The 22,239-nt window shown below is 32.8% G+C and overlaps 1 protein-coding gene and 1 pseudogene across 1 annotated transcript; one reads left to right on the top strand and one right to left on the bottom strand.

The window, feature by feature from the left end:
- Positions 1-1,395: 1,395 nt before the first annotated feature.
- LOC145635149 (GDSL esterase/lipase At5g45920-like) lies at positions 1,396-10,072 on the bottom strand. The gene is made up of 5 exons (XM_081686433.1): positions 9,811-10,072; positions 9,465-9,683; positions 2,668-2,735; positions 2,366-2,530; positions 1,396-1,671 (listed from the first exon to the last, which is right to left on the bottom strand). Exons 1-5 carry the CDS (start codon positions 9,907-9,909, stop codon positions 1,512-1,514), a joined length of 711 nt encoding a protein of 236 aa, XP_081542559.1. The 5' UTR covers positions 9,910-10,072; the 3' UTR covers positions 1,396-1,511.
- A 4,264-nt stretch (positions 10,073-14,336) lies between these two features.
- Positions 14,337-16,513, top strand: LOC145635147 (protein FAR1-RELATED SEQUENCE 5-like; annotated as a pseudogene).
- Positions 16,514-22,239: the final 5,726 nt, after the last annotated feature.

The following is a 22,239-nucleotide window of genomic DNA, read 5'->3' as shown; positions in this document are numbered from 1 at the left end:
ACAAAGCTAAGGTAGTATAAAGGGAGGTTTTTTCCTGAGTTTTTAGAGCAACGCGTAAGATTTTAATTTTTAAAAAATTATTAGAGCGACACTTAAGATTAATATTTTTAAAACGCTACAATCGGATTATGACCCATAAGATTATTACAAAGTTTTATTACATATATAACTAGGAAGTATATATTTAGTAAAACATTTCATTTGAATAAATACAAACAAACCGTGCATTACACGAATTCAGAGCTTTATCTAGCTTGATTGTAAACAATTTATGCCCACGTGTTATAGTAGATTGGTTGACTCATTGCCAAATAGGGACTGATGGACCATAAAACTACATATTGATTCAAAACTAAAGATGGTTCTATGTTTATATTTTGTTATACAAGTATATTTATGAGAAAATTTAATCAACAAGTTTGACACTTTGAATATAAACGATCAAGATAGGAACATCATGTGGAGGGAATACGAATATTGAAAATCAATTAAAGTAGGGTTATTCTCGTACGATTATTTTCAGTTCAATTCTGCTCTAATAAGTCCAGTTCAGCTCAGCTCCTAATTTCCTTCTCTTATAAAATATTCATTTTAATTCAGTTCAGCTCTAATAAGTTAAGTTAAGTTAAGTTCATTTCATTTCATTTCACTCAATGAAAACAGACCCTTAATTTAGATGATAAACTAAATACATGTTGCGGACTGTATCAAATTTAGCTTAGTAAATTGAAGGGTGCTTTTAATAATAATGCAAAAGTCCAAATAATGCAATAAAATTTCGGCAAATACAAGTTTAATTATCTGCTAGATAATCGAATTTTTGTTAATCTGGTGGCATTTCTGTAAATATATTGAAAAAGTATGATTATTTATTCGGTACTTTTGGTAAGCTGTCCAATTATTGTTTGCAACTTGTATTTACTATTTAGTGAAAGAATTATATATGTACCCCTCAACTAGTACATGAAAATGCGCATGTACTCCTTCACTAGTACTCCCTTCGTTTTGAAATACTTGCTCCACTTTCCTTTTCCGGCCGTTTTTAAATACTTGCTCCATTTCCTTTTATGGAAATCTTTTACAATATTAATTCATTTCTCACATTTAGTAGACCCAACATAATACTCTCTCTCCTATTCTTCCACTACTTTTGCTTTTTAAAATTTTTATTTTCTCAACTACCCCATTATCTCCATATTTTATTACTTTCTCCAATTTTTTCTAAAACTCCGCGCATGGAGAAATGGAGCAAGTATTTAAAAACGGAGGGAGTACTTAAAAAGACGATTATACCCTCAGATAAATAAAATTTGTTTATCTGGGGAATTAAGTAGGCACAACTCATAAAAATTAATGGAGAATTGTTGCTATTAAAAAGGTGCAAACATGTACCTTACATTATTACATAATTTACCTATACTATTTGTTAATCACTTAAGTCTCCACAAAGCTTTAAATATGGGAGAGTTTAAGGTCATAATATAAAAAATGACTCGTTGCCAAGAATTGCTTCAGTTTTCAAAAGCTTTAAGCGGGTCTTGTGGATTAATTTCTGAGAATAGTGGCAGATCAACAGGCAACAATTCTAGGCTCACTCCCACCTCTTTCAGCTTCTTGACAACTTCCTCGAACACAATCCTGTTGCCACCTTGGGCGAGGTGCAGGCCATCACTGCACATATACTCACAATTTTATTTTACTTTAAAAAAAAAAAAAAACAAAAACAAAAAACACACTAGTAAACACATCTGCATGCAAAACAATAATTGATGCCTAATTCTTCTCAGCATAACTTTCCAACTTAACAGAGTACTTTTGTAACAGAGTTCTATGATGCGGACCAACAGGAGAATTCTCAGATATGTTCTAGTCTGCAGAGCCACAAAGTATCCATGAAATCTCAAAGAAAATGTTATAAGAATTGGATGGACATGTTTCGTTCAAAAGGAAGCCAAACGCCCAGCTATTTTATTCAACCATTTCAGGGCTGACTTTATCCATGAAATCTCAAAGCATGATATATACCAACTACCAAGTATATATAATTGTCAAATATGCCAAAGATTATTATCTTTGAGATAAGGAAAAAAGACATAGATTTTAGGGCTAGGGAGAATGGTTACTTCGTGGATATATCAGTCATCACTCATCAATGTGCTTTGTGCACATTTTGCTAAGGATTTTCTTTGGATGTACAAGGCTAATTACTCTTAATTTAATTACTCTGAGATCTGCATTGTATTGCCTCTTGGCATTACTCTTAATTTAAAGGGAAATGTTATTCTTGTCATGATGATGCAGTACAGTGGCGAGTTCTGACTTTAGCTGTTTAGCATCTCTAACTATATAGCTTTATGAAAAGTACCTGAGACATGAATTCTTCCAATCAGAAAATTCTTGCATCTTGGTCCACATATCAATTAATGGTGTTGCACATTCTCTTGCAACATCAACACATGCTTTGGCGTAGGCACCAGCAGCCTCATTTGTTCTCTCGGGTAGACCACTTGGATTCTCAATGTAAGGGTGCCTGCACCAATTACTCATCAAAGTGAATACAGTGATAAACATGATATAGGCCGGGTCACAGCTTGCAAGATAGTAAACTAATGAAAATATTAATTATTAACGATAGAACAGTATAAACTGAAGAAAGAAAAACTTCACAGTAAACGTCCAGCTTCATCTATTGGAGGGGGCGTGATGAAGAGGATAATAGCAGTCTCCCATTTTTTCTGCACCCAATAAAAGCAAGTTCGAACCCAATATTAGAAATTGTGCAGCAGTTAGCACATCAACCAGCACTTGACTGGCTCAAACTGTGTAACACAAACTAACATAATGACAGATGATTATACGTGTACTGATAGACACATTGCAATAATATTCAAGCCAAGGAAAACCAGGAATCTAGCACTAAATGCACATTCATCCTAATAACGCTTATGAACTAATCTTTGGCCTAAAGGACTTCTTATTAACAAAAGGCAAACAACATCATACATTAAATATATGGCTTTTAAAACCCTCCTGCAAACATCATTTTGCCAACAAGACCACTGACATTTCAAGTTGCTGTGAGAATTTCTCTTGATCTTCCACTCCCATTGGATTGCAAAGTTTATGCCTTTAATAATAATAGTAAAGTTTAAACCACATCTTTTGGTTAGTCATCCAATGTGAGCTTGTAGCTTCATCTGCTAGTACGTATTATGTAGTACTGCAGCAATTCACGAGTTAAAATTTAAGTAGTAGGGGCCAAAGTTTTGTAGGAGGATAACCCAGTTAACACTTTAAACATAGAAAGTTAGAATATAGAATTATCGCAATTGAAACCAATAGACAAATTTAAATTTCGTAAAAAAAAATGAAAAAAATACACTGCTATCAACTGATCATCTAAGCGGCACATCTATATATGGTTGTTTTAAAAATTAGTTTCCCATTTCACTCAAAAAAAAAAACAAAAAAAAAAAAAAAAAACAATTTCCTTTTATGAATAATTTGCTGACAGCTACCATTTGAATAAATTTATTTCTCATTATATTGACAGATATTATACAATTTCAAACGGATTTCACTAGACAAATTGTCAATTTCCATCACTCAACTCTAGTTCCAAATTGTCCATTAGAATTTAGAGACAATTTCCAGGATCAAAAAAGTTTCAAATAACAATGTAGCATATATGTTACTGGATCACTTCCTTTGAATTTCCGTATGATTTCTAAATTATAAATATGTATCATCAATGGGATAGCAAACTAATTTGCTTATTTCCTTTTAATCTTCTTCATTCTAATTCTGTTTTGTACACTTGATGCACTATGCATTCACCACTGCCTACGTTTATTCAGTTTGCAATCCTGCTCCTCATATACTATGGAGAATAACATCTCAATGTTGCTGTGCTAGATAAACCTATGAGAATCCCTCATAAAATGCATGCTGATTAGATAAAACTAATACGGTGAATCAATAAAATCCAAAAGTTAGTATCTAAGCCTAATTTATACGAGCATGAAAGGTGCTCTGATCCCACATTAACAAAATTCTATAGGCTGTAACATGACATACATTCTTTTTTAAACATTCTGGATGCAAGATTGCATTAGTACCAAATTAAAATATTGCATAATCGATGACACATGAAACCACAACAAAGAGAATAACAAGTGCTTTGAAACTTAGTATTCTTCAATATCTCATTGTGGAAATCAAACGGCAACAATGAGAATGACATGCACTGTTGGACACAGAAGTAAGCGCAAATAAAGGCAAATGATATCACATTCGTAAGTTTCAACATAAGAATTAAGAAAGTGGTGATAACTGATTTCCATTTAAGGACTTCTAAATGCATTGCAAACTTTTACTCCATTTCAGGAATTCAGGGTGCACTTTTTGTAAGAATCTTGTCAAGAATAAAAAGACATAGGACCAATGCAGCTGAAGGGAGTGCTTAATACTTCAAGATTAACAATATACACTCCCTCCAAAGGAGAAGAACAATCCTTCGTGTATGAGTACCAATTTGACATAAATGAAATACAGAGTAATAGAAATTTGACTAGCTGAACAACATAATGCAATTGTGTTTTGTGCAAAAATAATATTTAATTTAATATTGTCAAATACTGATATTTTTAAACAGTATTAGCAATTATATGTATTGAATAGAGATGGGAATGGTCCGTCAGTTGCATCTTTCATATTTCTAGAGAACAATAAGGCTAATGCTTCTTTTGACTTTATGCCCATTAGTAAAAAGTTAGCACAATGACTTTTTGTGAAGCTAATTCTTTAAATCCAAATTTAAAAAGTACTCCTTAGAGCACCAGCATCAAGGCCTTTTACAATCCTTTCCGTGGCTTTTTGGTGTCCTTTCCCAATCCTGATGGATGCTATTACTTGGGAAAGATAACTGTTAGGGAAAGGATATTGTAGTATCCTTTCTCTGGAAAGGAAATCTCGCCTCGGCCCAAGTGCCATGTTAATTCAACAATCACAAACAAAAGCATACAACGGCTATATTGGAAATCATCCAACGCTCAACTTGTTGACACTTGTCAACATCTTGTTTCTTTATTTTTTTTTGCTCCAAAATATTATAACGGCTATAATTTGCAAACGGTAACTTATTTTTGAAATCCGAAAACACCAACGGTCATAAAATTTTTTTGTCTATAAAATGAGTATAAATTTGCTATATTTTCACAAAATTTCAGTTTCACTTGTACAATACTCTTAAACACAAAATTATTCTAATCTCCATATTTTCAAGTTTATTTTTCTCCATTTCACTTCCAATTTCTTAGAGTCTTCAATATGGATCGTAATAATTCTAATTACGGTCGTAACCCGAATTTTCCTAACAATTTAAACTTTCAAATTAACCAATCTAATCCTCCTGTCGACCCTAATCTGTTGAGTAATCCTCAAATTCAAGCTGCATTTTTTCAATGGTGTAGTAGTCAACCAAGAGCAACAAATTTCAATAATATTCCACCAATACAACCAAATTTTCCTCATAATTCCCAATCCTATCAACAAGCTTTTGGTAATACCCCTTTTTTCCCTATATCGGAACATTTAACTCAAAATATGAATCAATCTCCAGGTGGAGTTTGTAGTAGCAATGCTACTCCAATAGAGTTAAGTGGTGAACATGTTGAAGAATTAGCGGGAGCACAACATCTTGAAGAGATTGACAATGCTGAAGTCGAAATTGTTCCAGAAGTGCAACTCAATACATCTGCACAAAGGAAAAACCAAGCATGGAGTATCGCCGAAGACAAAGCTCTTGTATCAGCCTATATAAATGCAGGAGGCGATGTGGAGAGGGGAACCAAGACCAAGAGAAGCGGGTTATGGGCAGAAATTCACAACCAGTACGAAAAGGCTAGAGCTGAAAATCTCAATGAGATTAAGGTAAGAAACGTTAAATCTTTGCAAAATCGATGGGATCACATAAATGAACATGTAAGTAAATGGGTTGACGCCTACGGTTATCATTTTCGAACTAAGGGTAGTGGTGAATCTGAGCAAAATTTGGAGAGATTCGCTCACATAGATTACAAAGCAACTAACAATAAGATGTTTTGTTATTTGCATTGTTTTGCAATTCTGATGGGATCCCTCCTTGTCCAAAGTTCAGTCCGATATGTTACCGGGTGGTCAAGCATCTACAGATAGTGGGGGGAGCGGTAAAAGATCCCAACCCGATTCACAGTGTGAGGTTGGCGGAAGGGCTAAAAGACCTCTTGGCATAAAACAGACAAAGATGAAAGGTAAAGCATCAAGTACTTCGTCAAGTGTAAATCTTGACTCTTTAAATACAAATTTTAATGACATGGGAGAGAAATTGGGTCAATTGGGAGAGCGACTACTTGATCAGATGAGAGAACGAGATGAAGAACAAAAGGCCCGGGTAGAAGAAAAGAAAAGGCAGAAGGAGGAGGCCATGAAGTTCAGAATGTTAGAAAGGTTAATGCAGAAGCCCGTTCTTGATGACAAGGAATTAGCAATGTATAACAAACTGAGAGACGAATTTAGTAGTAGGTTTTCGCTTTAATTTCATTTTAGTATTTGCAATGTTTGTATTTTAATTAAGTATTGTAAGGTACGCAAGTTATTTTTTTTTTAAATTGTTTGTGCTACTAGTAATGTTGATGTTTATGTAGTGTTGTTATTGTTGTTTATGTATTAAATTAATATTAGTGTAGTTTAATTTGTTTTTAAAACTATGATGTCTCTTTTACCTTTTGACAAGACTCATGCATGCATTGGTAAAAAAACTGACCTTACAAAATTCTGCATGCATTGGTCATAATTCTCACCATACAATCCTTATCTTATCCATATCTTATGTGCACTAATTATGTTTTAACAAAATCTTATCTTCTGACCAACAATATCCTATTTTTGTCTATTTAAAGTACATGATTTCTATCTTCTTGTGTCACAAACAAACACACCAAAAATAAAACACCAAACACAATATGAGCTTAGATTCAATCTCTTCAAGTTCTTCAAGCTCTTCCTCCTCAAGTATAACTGATAAAATTTATGATCACATGGTCATGAATTTTATAAATGAGAGTCAACATTTAGTTGCGATGCAAAATTCAGTGCTTAATTCATTACAACCTGAAAAGCAAAAACGTCCGAGAAAACGAAGGGTAACTATGCCTAGAAATCGTGAAGCGGCTCACGACAATCTAGTTGCAGATTACTTTAGTAATCAACCGGTATACAATGATACCGTATTTCGAAGGAGGTTTCGTATGAGGAGACCCCTGTTCCTTCGCATTGTGGACACATTAACTGCAAGTAATCGCTATTTCCAACAACGTCCCGATGCTACCATGCGCCTTGGTGCTTCACCCCTTCAAAAATGCACCGCGGCTATACGTATGTTAGCTTATGGTTGTTCAGGATCAAGTAGATGAATATCTAAAGCTTGGTGAAAGTACTGCTAGAGAATGTCTTTCACAATTTGTCGATGGAGTTATTGCTCAGTTTGCAACTGAGTACCTCCGCAAGCCAACAATGGAAGATATCCAGCGTCTTCTAAGAGAAGGGGAGGATAGAAACTTCCCCGGCATGCTAGGAAGCATTGATTGCATGCATTGGGTATGGAAAAATTGTCCAGCTGGATGGAAAGGAATGTATCAAGGCCGATCTAAAACGGCCACTGTTATCTTGGAAGCGGTTGCATCTAGGGATTTATGGATTTGGCACGCCTTCTTTGGGACTCCTGGGTCGTGCAACGATATTAATGTACTACAACGTTCTCCTGTGTTTGATGATATAATAAATAATCGTGCTCCACAAGTTCTGTTCACAGTTAATGGAAACACTTACACAAAAGGATACTATCTCACCGATGGGATTTATCCAAAGTGGTCGACATTTATAGATGCGGTTACTGCCCCTCAAACAGCTAAGGATACGTTATTTACTGAACGTCAAGAGAGTGCGAGAAAGGATGTTGAGCGTGCTTTTGGTGTGTTACAAGCTCGTTTCGCAATAATCAGGAAGCCTGCTTTGGCATGGAGTGTAGATCTGTTGTGGAAAATTATGATGACTTGCATCATTATCCACAACATGATTGTTGAAGACGAGCGTGATACATATTTAAATTATAAGGATCCACTCGAGTTTGCCGATGAACAGCCTGAGAATATGCTGGGGTCGTCCTCAACTAGGAATGCAACAACATTCACCGTAACTCCCGGACAGTATGATGAAGATAATTTCGGTAGATTGATAGCTTCGAGAGGGGAAATTCGTGATAGAGACGTCCATATGGCTTTGAAGAACGACTTGATCGAGCATTTATGGGCACAGTCTATGAGGTCCGATGAAAATTAAACATTTCAGTTATTTTTAAACTTATGTTTGTTATTTTCTTTGCTATTTTTATCAACGTAATTCATGTTTTTTTTTATTCGTGTCGTTTAATCAATGTATTTCATGTTTTTAATCAATGAATTTTATGTTTTTGAATTCGTCTCGTTTAATTAATGTGTCGGTTAATAGAACGATCTATTATTAATTATTATTAACAACATTTTCAACAATAATAATAATTAAGTATATTAATAAATATATGTAATTTGAAAAAGGAATAAATGGTGGGGTATATGTAAGTAGGAGAGAGAAAGTGGGAAAGGATACTCATTGATGTTGGAAATTTTGAAGGGAAAGGATGAGTAAAAGGATGGAAATAGTGGGAAGTGATGTGGAGGAAAGAGAAAGTGATGTGTCAAGTGTAGGAAAGAAGAGAGAAACCGGGAAAGGATATAAGTATCCCCAACACTAATGATGCTCTTAGTACAATATTCAACAAAAGCAATGTTTGACAAATCCATACAGAAGTAAGATTAACTCCATGAAAAGCCTAAGATACCACCATAACTATTACCTATCTAAAAAGTCAAAATGCCTAACCACAAAACCAAACTTCTTCTATCCATTTTGATTACAACCAATGACAAAAACAAGGGAACCAACTCAACTTTCCCTTTCTTCCTATTATGCAAGAATCGATTGGCCAGAAACAAAATTCGATATCCCTTTTTAGTCTATTAATGTCATACCAATTCCAAAAACTTTTAGTCTATTAATGTCATACCAATTCCAAAAATGTATTCAATCCTAATATTTCTTTAACCAAACACCCTATACTTAAATGAATTAACAGGCCCAGGGCCACATTAATTTTGTTGAAACTTTAGCCAAGATTATAACTAACTAAAGTTGTTGAAATCCATAAATCAATGTATAAAAATAAAAAGTAAAAAGTAAAAAATGTGATCACCAAATCTACTACAGTAGAATCAAAGTCTACAACTTTAAAAATTGACACTCGTAAACATTTTAATATGCTCCACATGTGTGCATAACAGAGAGACAGAAAGAAAGACTCTGAAAAAGAGAGAGTTGACATGATGACACACCTTGAGGAAAGAGAAGATGGTGCGAAGGTTTTCTTTGTATTCATCCAAAGGCACGTGTTGAAAGGCGGCATAACCATCATGAAGACAAGCATCATTGGCCCCAAAAAACACCGTCACCGCCATTGGCGCCGCTTCATCCGCCGCCGGAAACACCTTATCCAACACTTTCACCGCCCATCTGGTGTTGTACCCACTGTAACCTCTCATCAATATATCAGCCTGAAACCCAGATTTTAAATCAAATTAATAAAAACCCACAAAAACCCAGATTCATAATCTTGAATAAAATCAAATTTGGTTGAATTGGCGTCATTTAGGCATATCGTCGAACAGTTGGTGTGCATACCGTACGAGAGAAATGATTAGCCAGTGAAGCTCCCCAGCCTCCATTGCTAAATGATTCTTCAGTAATGGAGTCTCCAAATAGGTAGATTTTGGGTCTCATGGTTTGTCAAATGATCTGCTTTGATGCGACACAGTTTTGAAGGAGTCGTAGAGGAATCAATTGTTAATTCATGGAGATTGATGAAGTATTAATTTAAAAGCTACATAATGTAATACGGATTATTGGAGCAACAAATATAAACAGGGGAGTGCTGTAAAAAAAATGTTAATTAGTGTTTCTATACATCAATCAATAATTATATGAAAAAATTGTCAATTCTCATTTGCCTAAAATAATCCCATCTTTCGATTATTTTTTAATAATTCGATCTTTAATATCAATCTGCTTCTAATGGTCTCAACAACTAAAAATTGTATAGTACACCGGGTGTACCATGGTCATGGTAGGTACACGGTACACCTAGTGTTAAATAATGTGTTTTTAACATTTTATTTGCAAGCTGTCAGTTTGTTATTTAAAAAAAAAAAAAAAAAAACAATGTCTTCCACAATTCATGGGATTCAACGTGATATTCTCCATTTCTACATAACTTTCACAATTAAATTTCACCATATTTCAATTTCGAATTAAGAGACAATAAAGTTTATAAAGAATTTTGTAGAGAGAAAAATACAGAATAAATTATGATAACATTGTAATCGATGGATCGGAAAAGGTTATTTGATTTTATTTGTTAATATTTTAATTTCAGGATTTTGCTTATTAGGTTGATTATATTTCGTTATTATTTTGCACAATTATTGTAAAATATCGCTGTTTTTTTTTTTTTGAATTTTGATATTTATGAATTTGAGATCCATATGACAAAGGTTGAAGATGATGTTCTTTTATTTTGTCAAAGGTTGAAGATGATATTCTTTATATTTTGTCAAATGTTGAAGATGGTGTTCTTTATAAATTGTACATATGTTCGTCATTATAGTTATCGAACAATTATATGAATGTTCTTTATTTTTATCCTTTATGTTTTTTGCTTCGATGTTCTTTGATTTATTCTGTATTTTTAAATAATATATCATTTATTAATTCTATATATATTTTTTAATATTAATAATCACTAACTACGTATATATATTTTTAAAATTAGGATCGTGAAGGTTGATGACGATATTCTTTTGAGATCTCCTCTATTGATGATTGTTTTTCAGATCTAAAGAACATCCGTAATATTATTAAAGAACATGATAATATTATGTAATGAACATAACATATATATATACCTACCACGATCCAAAGATAAAATTCAAAGAACATTTCACAATAAGCAATGAACATTATGTGACGATAAAAGTACATTGCAATTACAATAAAAAAAATGGACAATTAAAATAAACTACCAAAAAATCTAATAAAAATCATTATATGATATAATTATGAACATAAGGAAAAAGATATATTTTTAAAAAATAATTGTACATTACAAACAACTATAAAGTACATCACGTTTTCTAATAGAGAAACATTATTAAATCACATATAGAACATCACAAAAAATTTATATATACCATCCCTAAAATGAAAATTGTAACTATCATTAACCTATACTAAAAGCGAACTTAAAGTGACACTTGTCACAATCTCATTAAAAATTTTCCCGCCCATTTAACTTTCCATTTTTACGCAGATTCTTTAAGGAAATCATTTTATAATACTCCGTAATTTAAAATATCTTTCTTCCAATTAAAAATCTTAACAATAATAATTCTCCATATAAACCCAAATAATATATTTTTACATATAAGTAGTCTTTTATTTGGTATTATTTTTGTAAAAAAAAAATGAGGTAATTATTAAACAATACTGCTATATATTATTTTAGTCTTCGATAATACTATAAACTTTTTTTTCTTCCAATTTTGTTACTATGGTTAGAGAAGTGTAATAGAATGGATGAGAACATGTGTCTTTCTTAGTTTATTGGTTATAATTTTTAAATACTAAGTATAGATATAGATAATAGTGTTAAACTAATGATAAGTATTAAGTATTAAAAATTACCGTGCATGGCACGGGACTTAACCTAGTATATAGTAAAGGTGAAAAATATGAACAAAATAAATTTTTTTTTAAAAAAATGAAAACTAAAATTTTATAAATTTAAAATTTAAAAACGAAATCTTAAGTTATTTTTAGGTGAAATAATTTTAGAGGATAAAAATTATTTTTTTTATAAAGAGCATTATATAGTCATATAAAGAGCCTCAAAGTACGCTGAACAATCATTAAAATAAATATTATAATTAAATTTTTTGAAAGATTGGTGAAAAATATGATATATATATATATATATTAAAGAAAGGAAACCAAATATAGTATTTTGGATAATAACATTTTGAAAATGAAATTAAAATTTTAAAATATAGGTGTAGGAACCACGCATTGCTCAGTAACATATAAGTCTATAACCAGTTAACTAGGTAAAGTTTTATTAAATAAAGGTTAATTTACAAATGTCACAACGTGGTATGCCAAAAAATAAACTATATTTTTAAGTTTTTTAAAGAAATGATTATAACTAATAATCAATATTACCTCTATTTCTTTTTAGTTGACACGTATTCCTTTTTAGGAAAATATTTTTAGTTGACACGTATTCCTTTTTAGGAAAATATTTTTAGTTGACACGTTTCCTTTTAGGTAAATTATTTATCTTGCATTGGCGCCTCTTCTGTGCAGCTGGCCACACCGTGTGGCCAGCGTCCAGCTCAGCAAAATAACGGAGCTTCCACGCGCGCGTCATCAAATTGCCAAAAATAACGGAATCCAAAAAACACGCTGATCTCCACGCGCGCGTCATTTCTTCTTAAAAGCGCTGACATTCACACAAATCCCTAGAGCCGCAACTTTAACTTCTCGATTTCACCAAATTCTTCTCATAATCGCGAAAAAAAAAATTACCAGCTACAATGACTGACGAATTACAAAACTTAGTAGAATCACAAGAATCAATGGAAATCGAAGAAATAGGTGATTCATTTTTGAATTTGGAGATTGAAGAGATCGAAAAAATCCAGAAAATGATGAAATACAAGGTAATAAATAAAACTTACTCAAATTTTATTAATGGTAATCCCTAAAATGTTATACTGGTAATCCTTATTATACAGTAAGTAACCAATATTACGCAATAAGTAACACTATTACTGTACAAAAGTAAACCCTAAAATGCATTAAGTAAACCTATTACTGTGAAAAGGTAATCACTATATTGAAATAAGTAATCCTTGTTATATAACAAGTAACACCCTAAAATGCAATAAGTAACCCTATTAGATAATAAGTAACTCTTTAATCTCAATTAAGTAATCCTTAATACGCAATAAGTAATCCCTGTAATATAATAAGTAACTTATCAAAATTCAAGTAATTCTATTCTCTATTATAATAAGTAATCCCTGTAATATAATAAGTAACCCTGAAATGCATTAAGTAACCCTATTACTGTGAAAAGGTAATCACTATATTGAAATAAGTAATCCTTGTTATATAACAAGTAACACCCTAAAATACAATAAGTAACCCTATTAGATAATAAGTAACTCTTTAATCTCAATTAAGTAATCCTTAATACGCAATAAGTAATTCCTGTAATATAATAAGTAACTTATCAAAATTCATGTAATTCTATTCTGTATTAAGGTTACCCCAATAATTCAATAAGTAATTCTATTATACTTGCATGGTAATTTCTGTTATACAGTAAGTTTCCCTTACTAAGCACATTAAGTAATCAATATTATACTATAAGTAACCCTATTAGAGTATGAAAGTAAGCATGACTAAAATCACTAAGTAACAATATACTGTGAGTTTAATCCTTATTATACAATAACTCATCTAAACAGACTAAGTACAGTAACTCAACCAAACAGACTAAGAACAGTAACCCCTATTATGCAATACATTTATATCTTAATGAACTCTGAAATAATCTGAGTTACTAATGCAAAATTAAAATATTTTTACAGATTTAAGTGGAAGTACCTTAATAGATGACAGCAGATATGCAGAATAGCATACAGAAAACCAAGAAGTAGATTACTCAGGAAGCCTTGTTGGATTTACTGTTGCAACTTTAGAAGAAATATTTGAACAGTATAAAAAACATGCTTTTGTGATTGGCTTTGGTGTAAGACAATCAACAACAAGATACACACAAACAGAACCTAAAACCATCAGAGGAAAAGACTTTGTTTGTTCAAAAGAGGGTTTCAGAGTAAAACCAAAAAACCAAAAAACTCCTACTCCTATTCCTGGACAAAAACAGAAGAAAAAAAAGCAAGTTCCAATCACCAGAACTGGTTGCAAAGCTTTCATCAGAGCAAAAAAGAACAAAGAAGGTATGTTAGTTTAAGATAGAAGATCATGTCATGCAACACAATCATGAACTGACAAGAAGAGAATGGCAGCATTTACAAAGATCAGAAAGAAAGATAACTGAAGATAAAGCAAAAGTTATAGACATAATGGCTGAAAGTGGTCTAAGACCAGCAGAATCTTATCGTCTAATGTCTTATGAAGCTGGAGGTGAAAATATATTAGCACACACAATGAAAGACCATTTCAATTACATAACAAGAAAGAGAATGAAGGAGGTGACGCACAAACTGTCATAGACATGATGTTGACTCAAAGACAATCAGAGGAACCAGATTTCTTTTTCAGATTCAAGTTAGGAGAAAAAACAAACAGACATACTGCCATTTTCTGGAGGGACTCAGAAATGAAAGAAGATTTCAATGTTTATGGAGATGTTACTATTTTTGACACCACATACAGGACAAACAAATATAATCTTATTTGTGCGCCAATTGTGGGTGTCAACAGTCATTGGCAGAATGTAATGTTTGGTTGTGCTTTTATTGCTGATGAGAAAATAGAAACATTTGAGTGGGTATTAAACACTTTTAAGAAATCAGTTGGTGGAAGTGAACCAGCTTCAATCTTTATTGACCAAGACTTGGCCATGTCAGTTGCAATTCAAAAGGTAAATTTACATACTCCCTCTGTTTTAATGCTATTAATTTATCCCTATTATGGCATTTAATATCACCTATAAACCTTAATAGATAAACACTATATACCAAAACTTGGCCTTGAAAGTAAAGCCTACTAAGAAGTTAAGTAACCCCACTTATCCTATAAAGTAATCCCAACCTATAACATTAAGTAACATTAGGAAATAGAACAAGTAACAAAAGTTCATAAATTAAGCTAGCTAAGTCTCATCTACTCATAAATTCATAACAATTATATCTTATCTTAAAACTAACAGCATATTCAATGCAGGTTTTCCCACACTCAAGACACAGACTTTGCATATGGCATTTAATTAAGAATGCAGTATCAAGATTTGGAGCATTAAAAAGAGACACAACTTTCAAGGATGCTTTTAATAAGTGTCTAACAGGTTGTATAACAGAAGAAGAGTTTGAAGAGTGTTGGACAAATATGATAAAAACTTACAAGCTAGAAAACAACAAATGGTTCAAAAGACTATACAGCTTGAAGGAAAAATGGTGCACTGCTCTCAGCAAAGACTTTTTTTCAGCAGGAATACTCTCTTTTCAAAGAAGTGAAAGTGCTAATAATGCTGTAGGTTTCAAGGCAAACAAAAACACAAGCTTGACTGATTTTTTCAAGATATTCAAACAGACAATAGCAAGGTGGAGGAACAATGAATCTGATGCAGATTTCAAATGTAGCAATTCCATTCCAACTTCAAATTTACCATTCTGATGCAGATTTCAAATGTAGCAATTCCATTCCAACTTCAAATTTACCATTCTATGGAATGCTAAAGCATGCAGCAGGGATTTATACACAGACAATATTCAGATACTTTGAAACAGAATTTGAATACTCAATTGGCTGCATAACAAATCTTCATTTTCAAGTTCAAAGTTACTTCTTTTATGAAGTACAATTAGAGAATGATGAAGCTTCAAAGCAAAAAGTTACATTCAACATAGCAGACAATAGTATAGCATGTTCTTGCAAGAATTTTGAAGAAGTTGGTTGGTTATGCTATCACTGTATACGTGTGTTACAGCAACATTCAGTGACCAAAATACCAGACAGATACATCATAATGAGGTGGACAAAAAATGCAAAAGCACATGTATGGAGAAGAAAGGATGAAGAAGCAGCAAATGAAACAATCCTAGTGAAATACATTCCATGGAGACAAATTATGGCAAGGAAAGGATACAATCTGATATTGAAATGCCAACAACACACAAAGACCAAAAATTTAATAGAATCAGAGTTCAAAAAGCTTGATATACAGGCAGATGAAATAAGAAATAGATTGGGGTAAAACCCAACTGTCATTTAATATAGCAGTATATACTATATAACCTAAAACCCTTTTTTTTAAATGCAGGAAGAAGAGGATGCAGCAAGACAAGATGCAGAAACATTGCAGCAAAATAAGACTACTGCAACAACAGAAGAACAACCAGAAATTCCTACTGTGATGGATCCAGATAGAGCAAATACCAAGGGAAGAAGCAAAAGGATAAAAGGACATTTTGAGAAAGGAAAGCAAGGAAACAAAAAAAGAACAAAAGCAATGACAGCAAAAGGGGATACAAGAGAATTTGGAACACTCACACCAACACAAAATCCAAAGTTATTTTAATTTGTTTATGATAGGATATTTATGTAATAAACAATGTTTTATTTTTAAATTTCAGACTTTGTTTTATTATGAATATTAAGTAACCCCTTAATATTATTAAGTAATACTTCAAAAGCTATTAAGTAAAACCTATTATACTATTAAGTAACTGCTATTATGCCATTCAGTAATTGCTATTATACAATTAAGTAATCCCTATAATTCTATTAAGTAACCCATTTCTAACTATTTAGTAACAAGTCTAATATTATTAAGTAACACGGCTAATAATACTTCAAAAGCAATTAAGTAAATACTAACATACTATTATGTAACTGCTAAAATGCAATTCAGTAATTGCTATTATGCAATTAAGTAATCCCTATAATTATATTAAGTAACCTACTATAATTCTATTAAGTAACCTAAGTAATCCCTGTAATAAACCTCTCGTGTAGTAATGCTAGTATACTATCATAAATCATAATACATTAAAAGTAACAAGTAAACAATGAATAAGTAACTCCTATCATACTATTAAGTAACCACTATTAGTTATAAAATGGAAATTTGAAAAACTACCTATTATAGTCCAGAATTTGCGAGAAACTACCTATTAAAAAAAATGTTGTAATTGACTACCTAATTTTCGAAAAATGTTGTAATTTACTACCTTACGCCGGATTATGAAGGAGTTTGACCAAAGTTCTCCGGTGTTGACTTGGACATGTGACCATCACGTGACACTTAATGACCCTTTTCTTTCACCAAGTGTCACGTGACCAAGTCAACGCCGGAGAATTTTGGTCAAACTCATTCATAATCTAGCGTAAAGGTAGTAAATTACAACATTTTAAAAAAAATTAGGTAGTTAATTACAACATTTTTTTTAATAGGTAGTTTCTCGCAAATTCTGGATTATAATAGGTAGTTTTTCACAAAATAAAAATACCAAGAGAAAACAAACTGCTATATATATTAACAAAAAATAGAAAATATATATTTGTTCACACAAACTTTTTCCAAACTAACATATAAAAAATTTGTTCATACTACTTTGCAAAAATCAAACTAGCAAAAAAGAAACTCCATTCTTACTTTTTGCTAGTGACCACTTTCTTAGGAGCTTGTAATTTCTTTCCCTTTGCATTCCCTCCTTTCCCTTTAGCCGCTTCTGCCTGTTTCTCTGCTGCAATAGTAGCATCCACTAATGCTTGTTCTTCTGCCTTTTCTTCAGACCTTTTTTTAGCTTCTGCCTTTTCTTCAGCCCTTTTCTTAGCTTCTACTTCTGCCACAACAATTTCTGCTTGACGATCAATCTCATCATTTACCATAACTTCTTCATATAACTCTTTGTTCTTATCAGCAAACTCCTGAACCTTGTTAAGAACCTCTTCCCGTTTTAGGTTCAAGTTGCACATAACCAAAGAAGCACATATTTCAGCTCGATATCGTCGTCGGATAACTGCCTAGAAATACAAAACAAATCAAAGTCATATATAAGCTATAAATTAAGATAAGAACAAGTAAGGAATTGGAAAATAAGAAAATTACCTTGGTTAAGTTTTTACAGTAAAACTCTTGACCTTCATATGACAGACAATGATACAAACAGAACACCCCACATTCTGAATTCTTTGGACAATCTTGAGAATCAAGTTGTAGCATACGAATTTCAAATTCTTTGACATAAGCACCTTGATCATGGTTCTTCTTAACCATATACTTTGACATGAGAAATCTCTGTGAATTACAGGAGGAAAAAAAATCAGAAGGACAAAATACAAGTAAACAAAAGACTAAACTCATGAACCAATTCAATAATTATACATACCAAATGCCAAGTCAATGTATAATAATATGTATGATGAGCATCAAATGTCTTGGTGCAATTCCTTCCAACAACCAAATAATACCGTCTGTTATCCAAATAATCAACAGTATTGTTGTAAAAGTTTATCACAACTGCAGAGTAGTGATAGCCATAGTAAATTGGAATAAAAACCTGAATAAAAAAAAACAGAAACATAAAATCAGATATTATAAAATTCCAATGAAAAACTGCATAATGAGAAAACAATCACAGTAACTACCAGCAGAGCATCTAGAAACTCCACTGTTTGAGCAGATTCAAGCCAATGATCCCACGCTCCAAACACTTCTAATTCATCAGCGCTCCCTTCTCCAGAATATATATAACGCAATAAAGGATACTAGCAAAATAAAACAATTCAAATGAGGAAAGCAAATATAAATAAACAAAAAAGTTAAAGTCATCACAAAATAATTACCAAAAACTCTCCACCAAAATAAATCTTGAAACCATTTTCCTTCTGTTGAATCTTCAAATAATTCAGCAAAACAAAAAAACAGTCCATAACACGGCTTGATATAAACTCTTCACCAACCAATGTCATCAGTTCTTCACGAGGCAGATTATAAAATTCAGAGAAGTATACTAGTGTTTCCCTGTTTCACAAAAAAATACTTGTTAGTAACTTATCACATAATAAGTAACACCTTTAACACTTAATTAGTAATTACTATAAAATAGAACAAGTAAACCAAAAAAAAAAAAAAAAAATTGAGTCAAAACACAACACTTACATAGAATCAACACCATCGTAGTTTTCAGCAAAGCAATAATCAGCAACTGCAAGTCTGATACTCTTCATCTGCTTAACTCTGGGGTTCTTATCCCTTAAAAACCTTGATAATAACTGTAATTTATAACCACCAGCAGTACCAGAGTAAATATTACAGATTAAATGCTCTGCAAAATCACTAGAAGATCCACTATGATTAGAAGGCTCCTCACCATCATCACCAGCATGAATCTGTTTCAATATCTCTAATGATTCCTCTGGTGTGTGACCAGCAATACTAGCAGTAATCACTTCCTTCCTTGGTTTTCTTGCCTTCTTCCTAGCTCCTTCCTCAGGAGCTTTGGTTGTAGGTTCCTTCTGAGTAGGAGCTTTCCTCAACCTCCCCTTCGGTTTGCCAGAAGAACTTACTTCTTGGTTTTCAGGTTTATCCTTTGAAACAACACCTACATGCGCAGAAGCAGGTGCTGAGGAAGGCAGCGAAACTGTAGGTGCAACATCACGAACACCACCGGCAGAAACCGAAGGTACAGGTGCCAAGAAAGGCAGAGAAACAGTAGGTGCAACCTCACGAACACCACTTGCTGACTCTTTCTGAGTGGAACCTTTCCTTGGATTTCCTATCTGCTCCCTCCCCTTTTGTTTGTCAATTTTATCTCCAGATTCTATTACTTGCTCCCTCCCCTTTTGTTTGTCAGCAGGTGTAGAGAAAGGAGGCTGAGATACAACAGGTGTAGAAGGAGGCTGAGAAAGAGATACAACAGGTGCAGAATGAGGCTGACTAACAACAGGTGCAAAAGGAAGCTGACATACAACAGGTGCAATTATGGATGCACCAGCAGCAGAAACAACAGGGACAGGTTTAGAAACAAAGGATTCAGATATAATAACATTATTTGATTGTTGATTAGTTGATTCCACCACTTTCTCAAAAATGAAATCAGAATCAACACCCAAACCCTGACTAATGTGAGGAACTTCTTTTGGAGAAACTTCAGCAAAAATCTCCTTATTAAAGAGGTTTGAGGATATAGGTGATTCCAGATTAGGATTAGTGTAAGAAAAAAGTTCAAACGAAGGCATTTCTTCTTGTAATTTCTTCATTGCAAGTGCTTGTTCAATAATCCTATCAATTTGATTCCAGAAATTTGAATCATTGAAGATTGGATCCAACTGTGAGAAAACAGGAGACCTTTCTTTTTCAGGAAGTTTTGAATCCAACTTAACAGCTTCTGATTGTTCCCTTATGAAATTCACATATTTTTCAAATTGATGTGTCAGAAGCTTCATGTCTCTATTCATCAACATATAATTCTCTTCAACAAACTGAGAAAACAACAGAAAACTCTAAGAAAAATGGAAAATAAAAACAAATAACTTCACTTTATGCTATAAGGTAATCCCAATATGTAACAACAAGTAACTATAAATAAACTAGCAAGTAACTTACATCAAGTAACCCCAGGACAAACTAGCAAATAAGCCCAGTATTTAACAAGTAACCCCTAGATAAACCAACAAGTAACCCCACTTTATGCTATAAAGTAACCCCAACATATATCAACAAGTAATCCCAGGATAAAGAAACAAGTAACCCCACTCTATGCTATAAAGTAACCCCTACATATAATAACAAGTAATACCAGAATAAACAAAAAGTAACCCCACTTTATGCTATAAAGTAAACCCAAAATATAACAAGTAACTCCAGAATAAACAAACAAGTAACCACAATTTATGCTATAGAGTAACCCCAACATATAACAACAAGTAACCCCAACATATAACAACAAGTAACCCCAAGATAATACCAGAATAAACAAAAAGTAACCCCACTTTATGCTATAAAGTAAACCCAACATATAATAAGTAACCCCAGAATAAACAAACAAGTAACCACAATTTATGCTATAGAGTAACCCCAACATATAACAACAAGTAACCCCAACATATAACAACAAGTAACCCCAATATAAACAAACAAGTAAACCCATTTATATTATAAAGTAACCCCAAAATATAACATCAAGTAACTTCAGGAAATAGAAACAAGTAATGCAATGTATATTACAAAGTAAACCCAACATATAAAGACAAGTAACCTCAATTTAAATTAGCAAATAAATTGAACATACACCACAAATTCAACCAAACACATGCAATAAAATTAATAAAATTAAAGTGAAAATTGTACTCACATTCTTAGATATGTGATTAATTTCTTCATTTGACTTAAGTCCTTCAGGAAGTTCAAATGTCACAACCCGAGGAAAACCAGTTACAGAATTATCTGGAACTGCAGCAGAAGTGAAAGGCAACCCACCAGAAGTAGAAGGATGCAAACCAGTAGGAGAAGGCTGCACATCAGCTGATTTTTCAGAATCAACCTTCTCTTTTTCTTCAGAAGTAGAATCCTTCTTCAGCAACTTAGTAACAGGATATGTTACTTTATCAACATGTGCATTACCATACACACCAGCTTCCTGATTCAATCTATTCTTCACATCTTCATCTGACCAGTGCATAATCAAAGGCAAGGTAGAAGGCATAATGTTTCCCCTAAATTGCAACCTATGAAAGTAACATATTTGTAGAAACAAAACACACCCAGCTACATATTTCTGTGTTGCAGAATAACCAGCCAATTTATCACCCAAATCATCCAAAACAAATTGGCACCAGTTATACTGTCGAATCTTACTAACATCATTCAAAGCCAAAACCAACTTCAAATCAGCTGTCCTATTGGTCGTTGGTGTAAAAAGAGTCACCATTGCATACATAACAAAACATTTCTTGAACTCATCATTCCCCTGTAGCATACCCTCATCACTTGTCATAACAGCTTGCAACAAAGGAACCATAACTTCACGCTTTTGACCACCATACAAGTCCTTCCATCCATGACTTCTTCAACTCATTATCACAATTTTTCTTTGAAACTGGAACACGTAATGGTCCAATTGGAATCTGGAACACATCATGTACATCACAGGCAGTTAACTGGAACATCTCACCCAATGGCATAACAAACATACGGCTGCTAGGAACAAAACACCTACACAACCACCTAATCATATCTCTTGGAAATTCAGTCATCTGAATATGTGATAGACTGCCAAAACCAATACCCTCAATAGCTTG

Source organism: Chenopodium album, chromosome 6 (assembly GCF_948465745.1).
Source record: "Chenopodium album chromosome 6, dcCheAlbu1.1, whole genome shotgun sequence".
Lineage (NCBI taxonomy): Eukaryota > Viridiplantae > Streptophyta > Magnoliopsida > Caryophyllales > Amaranthaceae > Chenopodium > Chenopodium album.
This window is presented reverse-complemented; position numbering and strand designations above follow the sequence as displayed.

Excerpts from the sequence above, each read along its gene's own strand:
- LOC145635149 (XM_081686433.1), bottom strand. The coding sequence starts at position 9,909 with ATGAGACCCAAAATCTACCTATTTGGAGACTCCATTACTGAAGAATCA. Across the intron at positions 9,684-9,810 it reads CTAATCATTTCTCTCGTACG|GCTGATATATTGATGAGAGG; the intron begins GTATGCACACCA and ends TCTGGGTTTCAG. Across the intron at positions 1,672-2,365 it reads TGGAAGAATTCATGTCTCAG|TGATGGCCTGCACCTCGCCC; the intron begins GTACTTTTCATA and ends GTATATGTGCAG.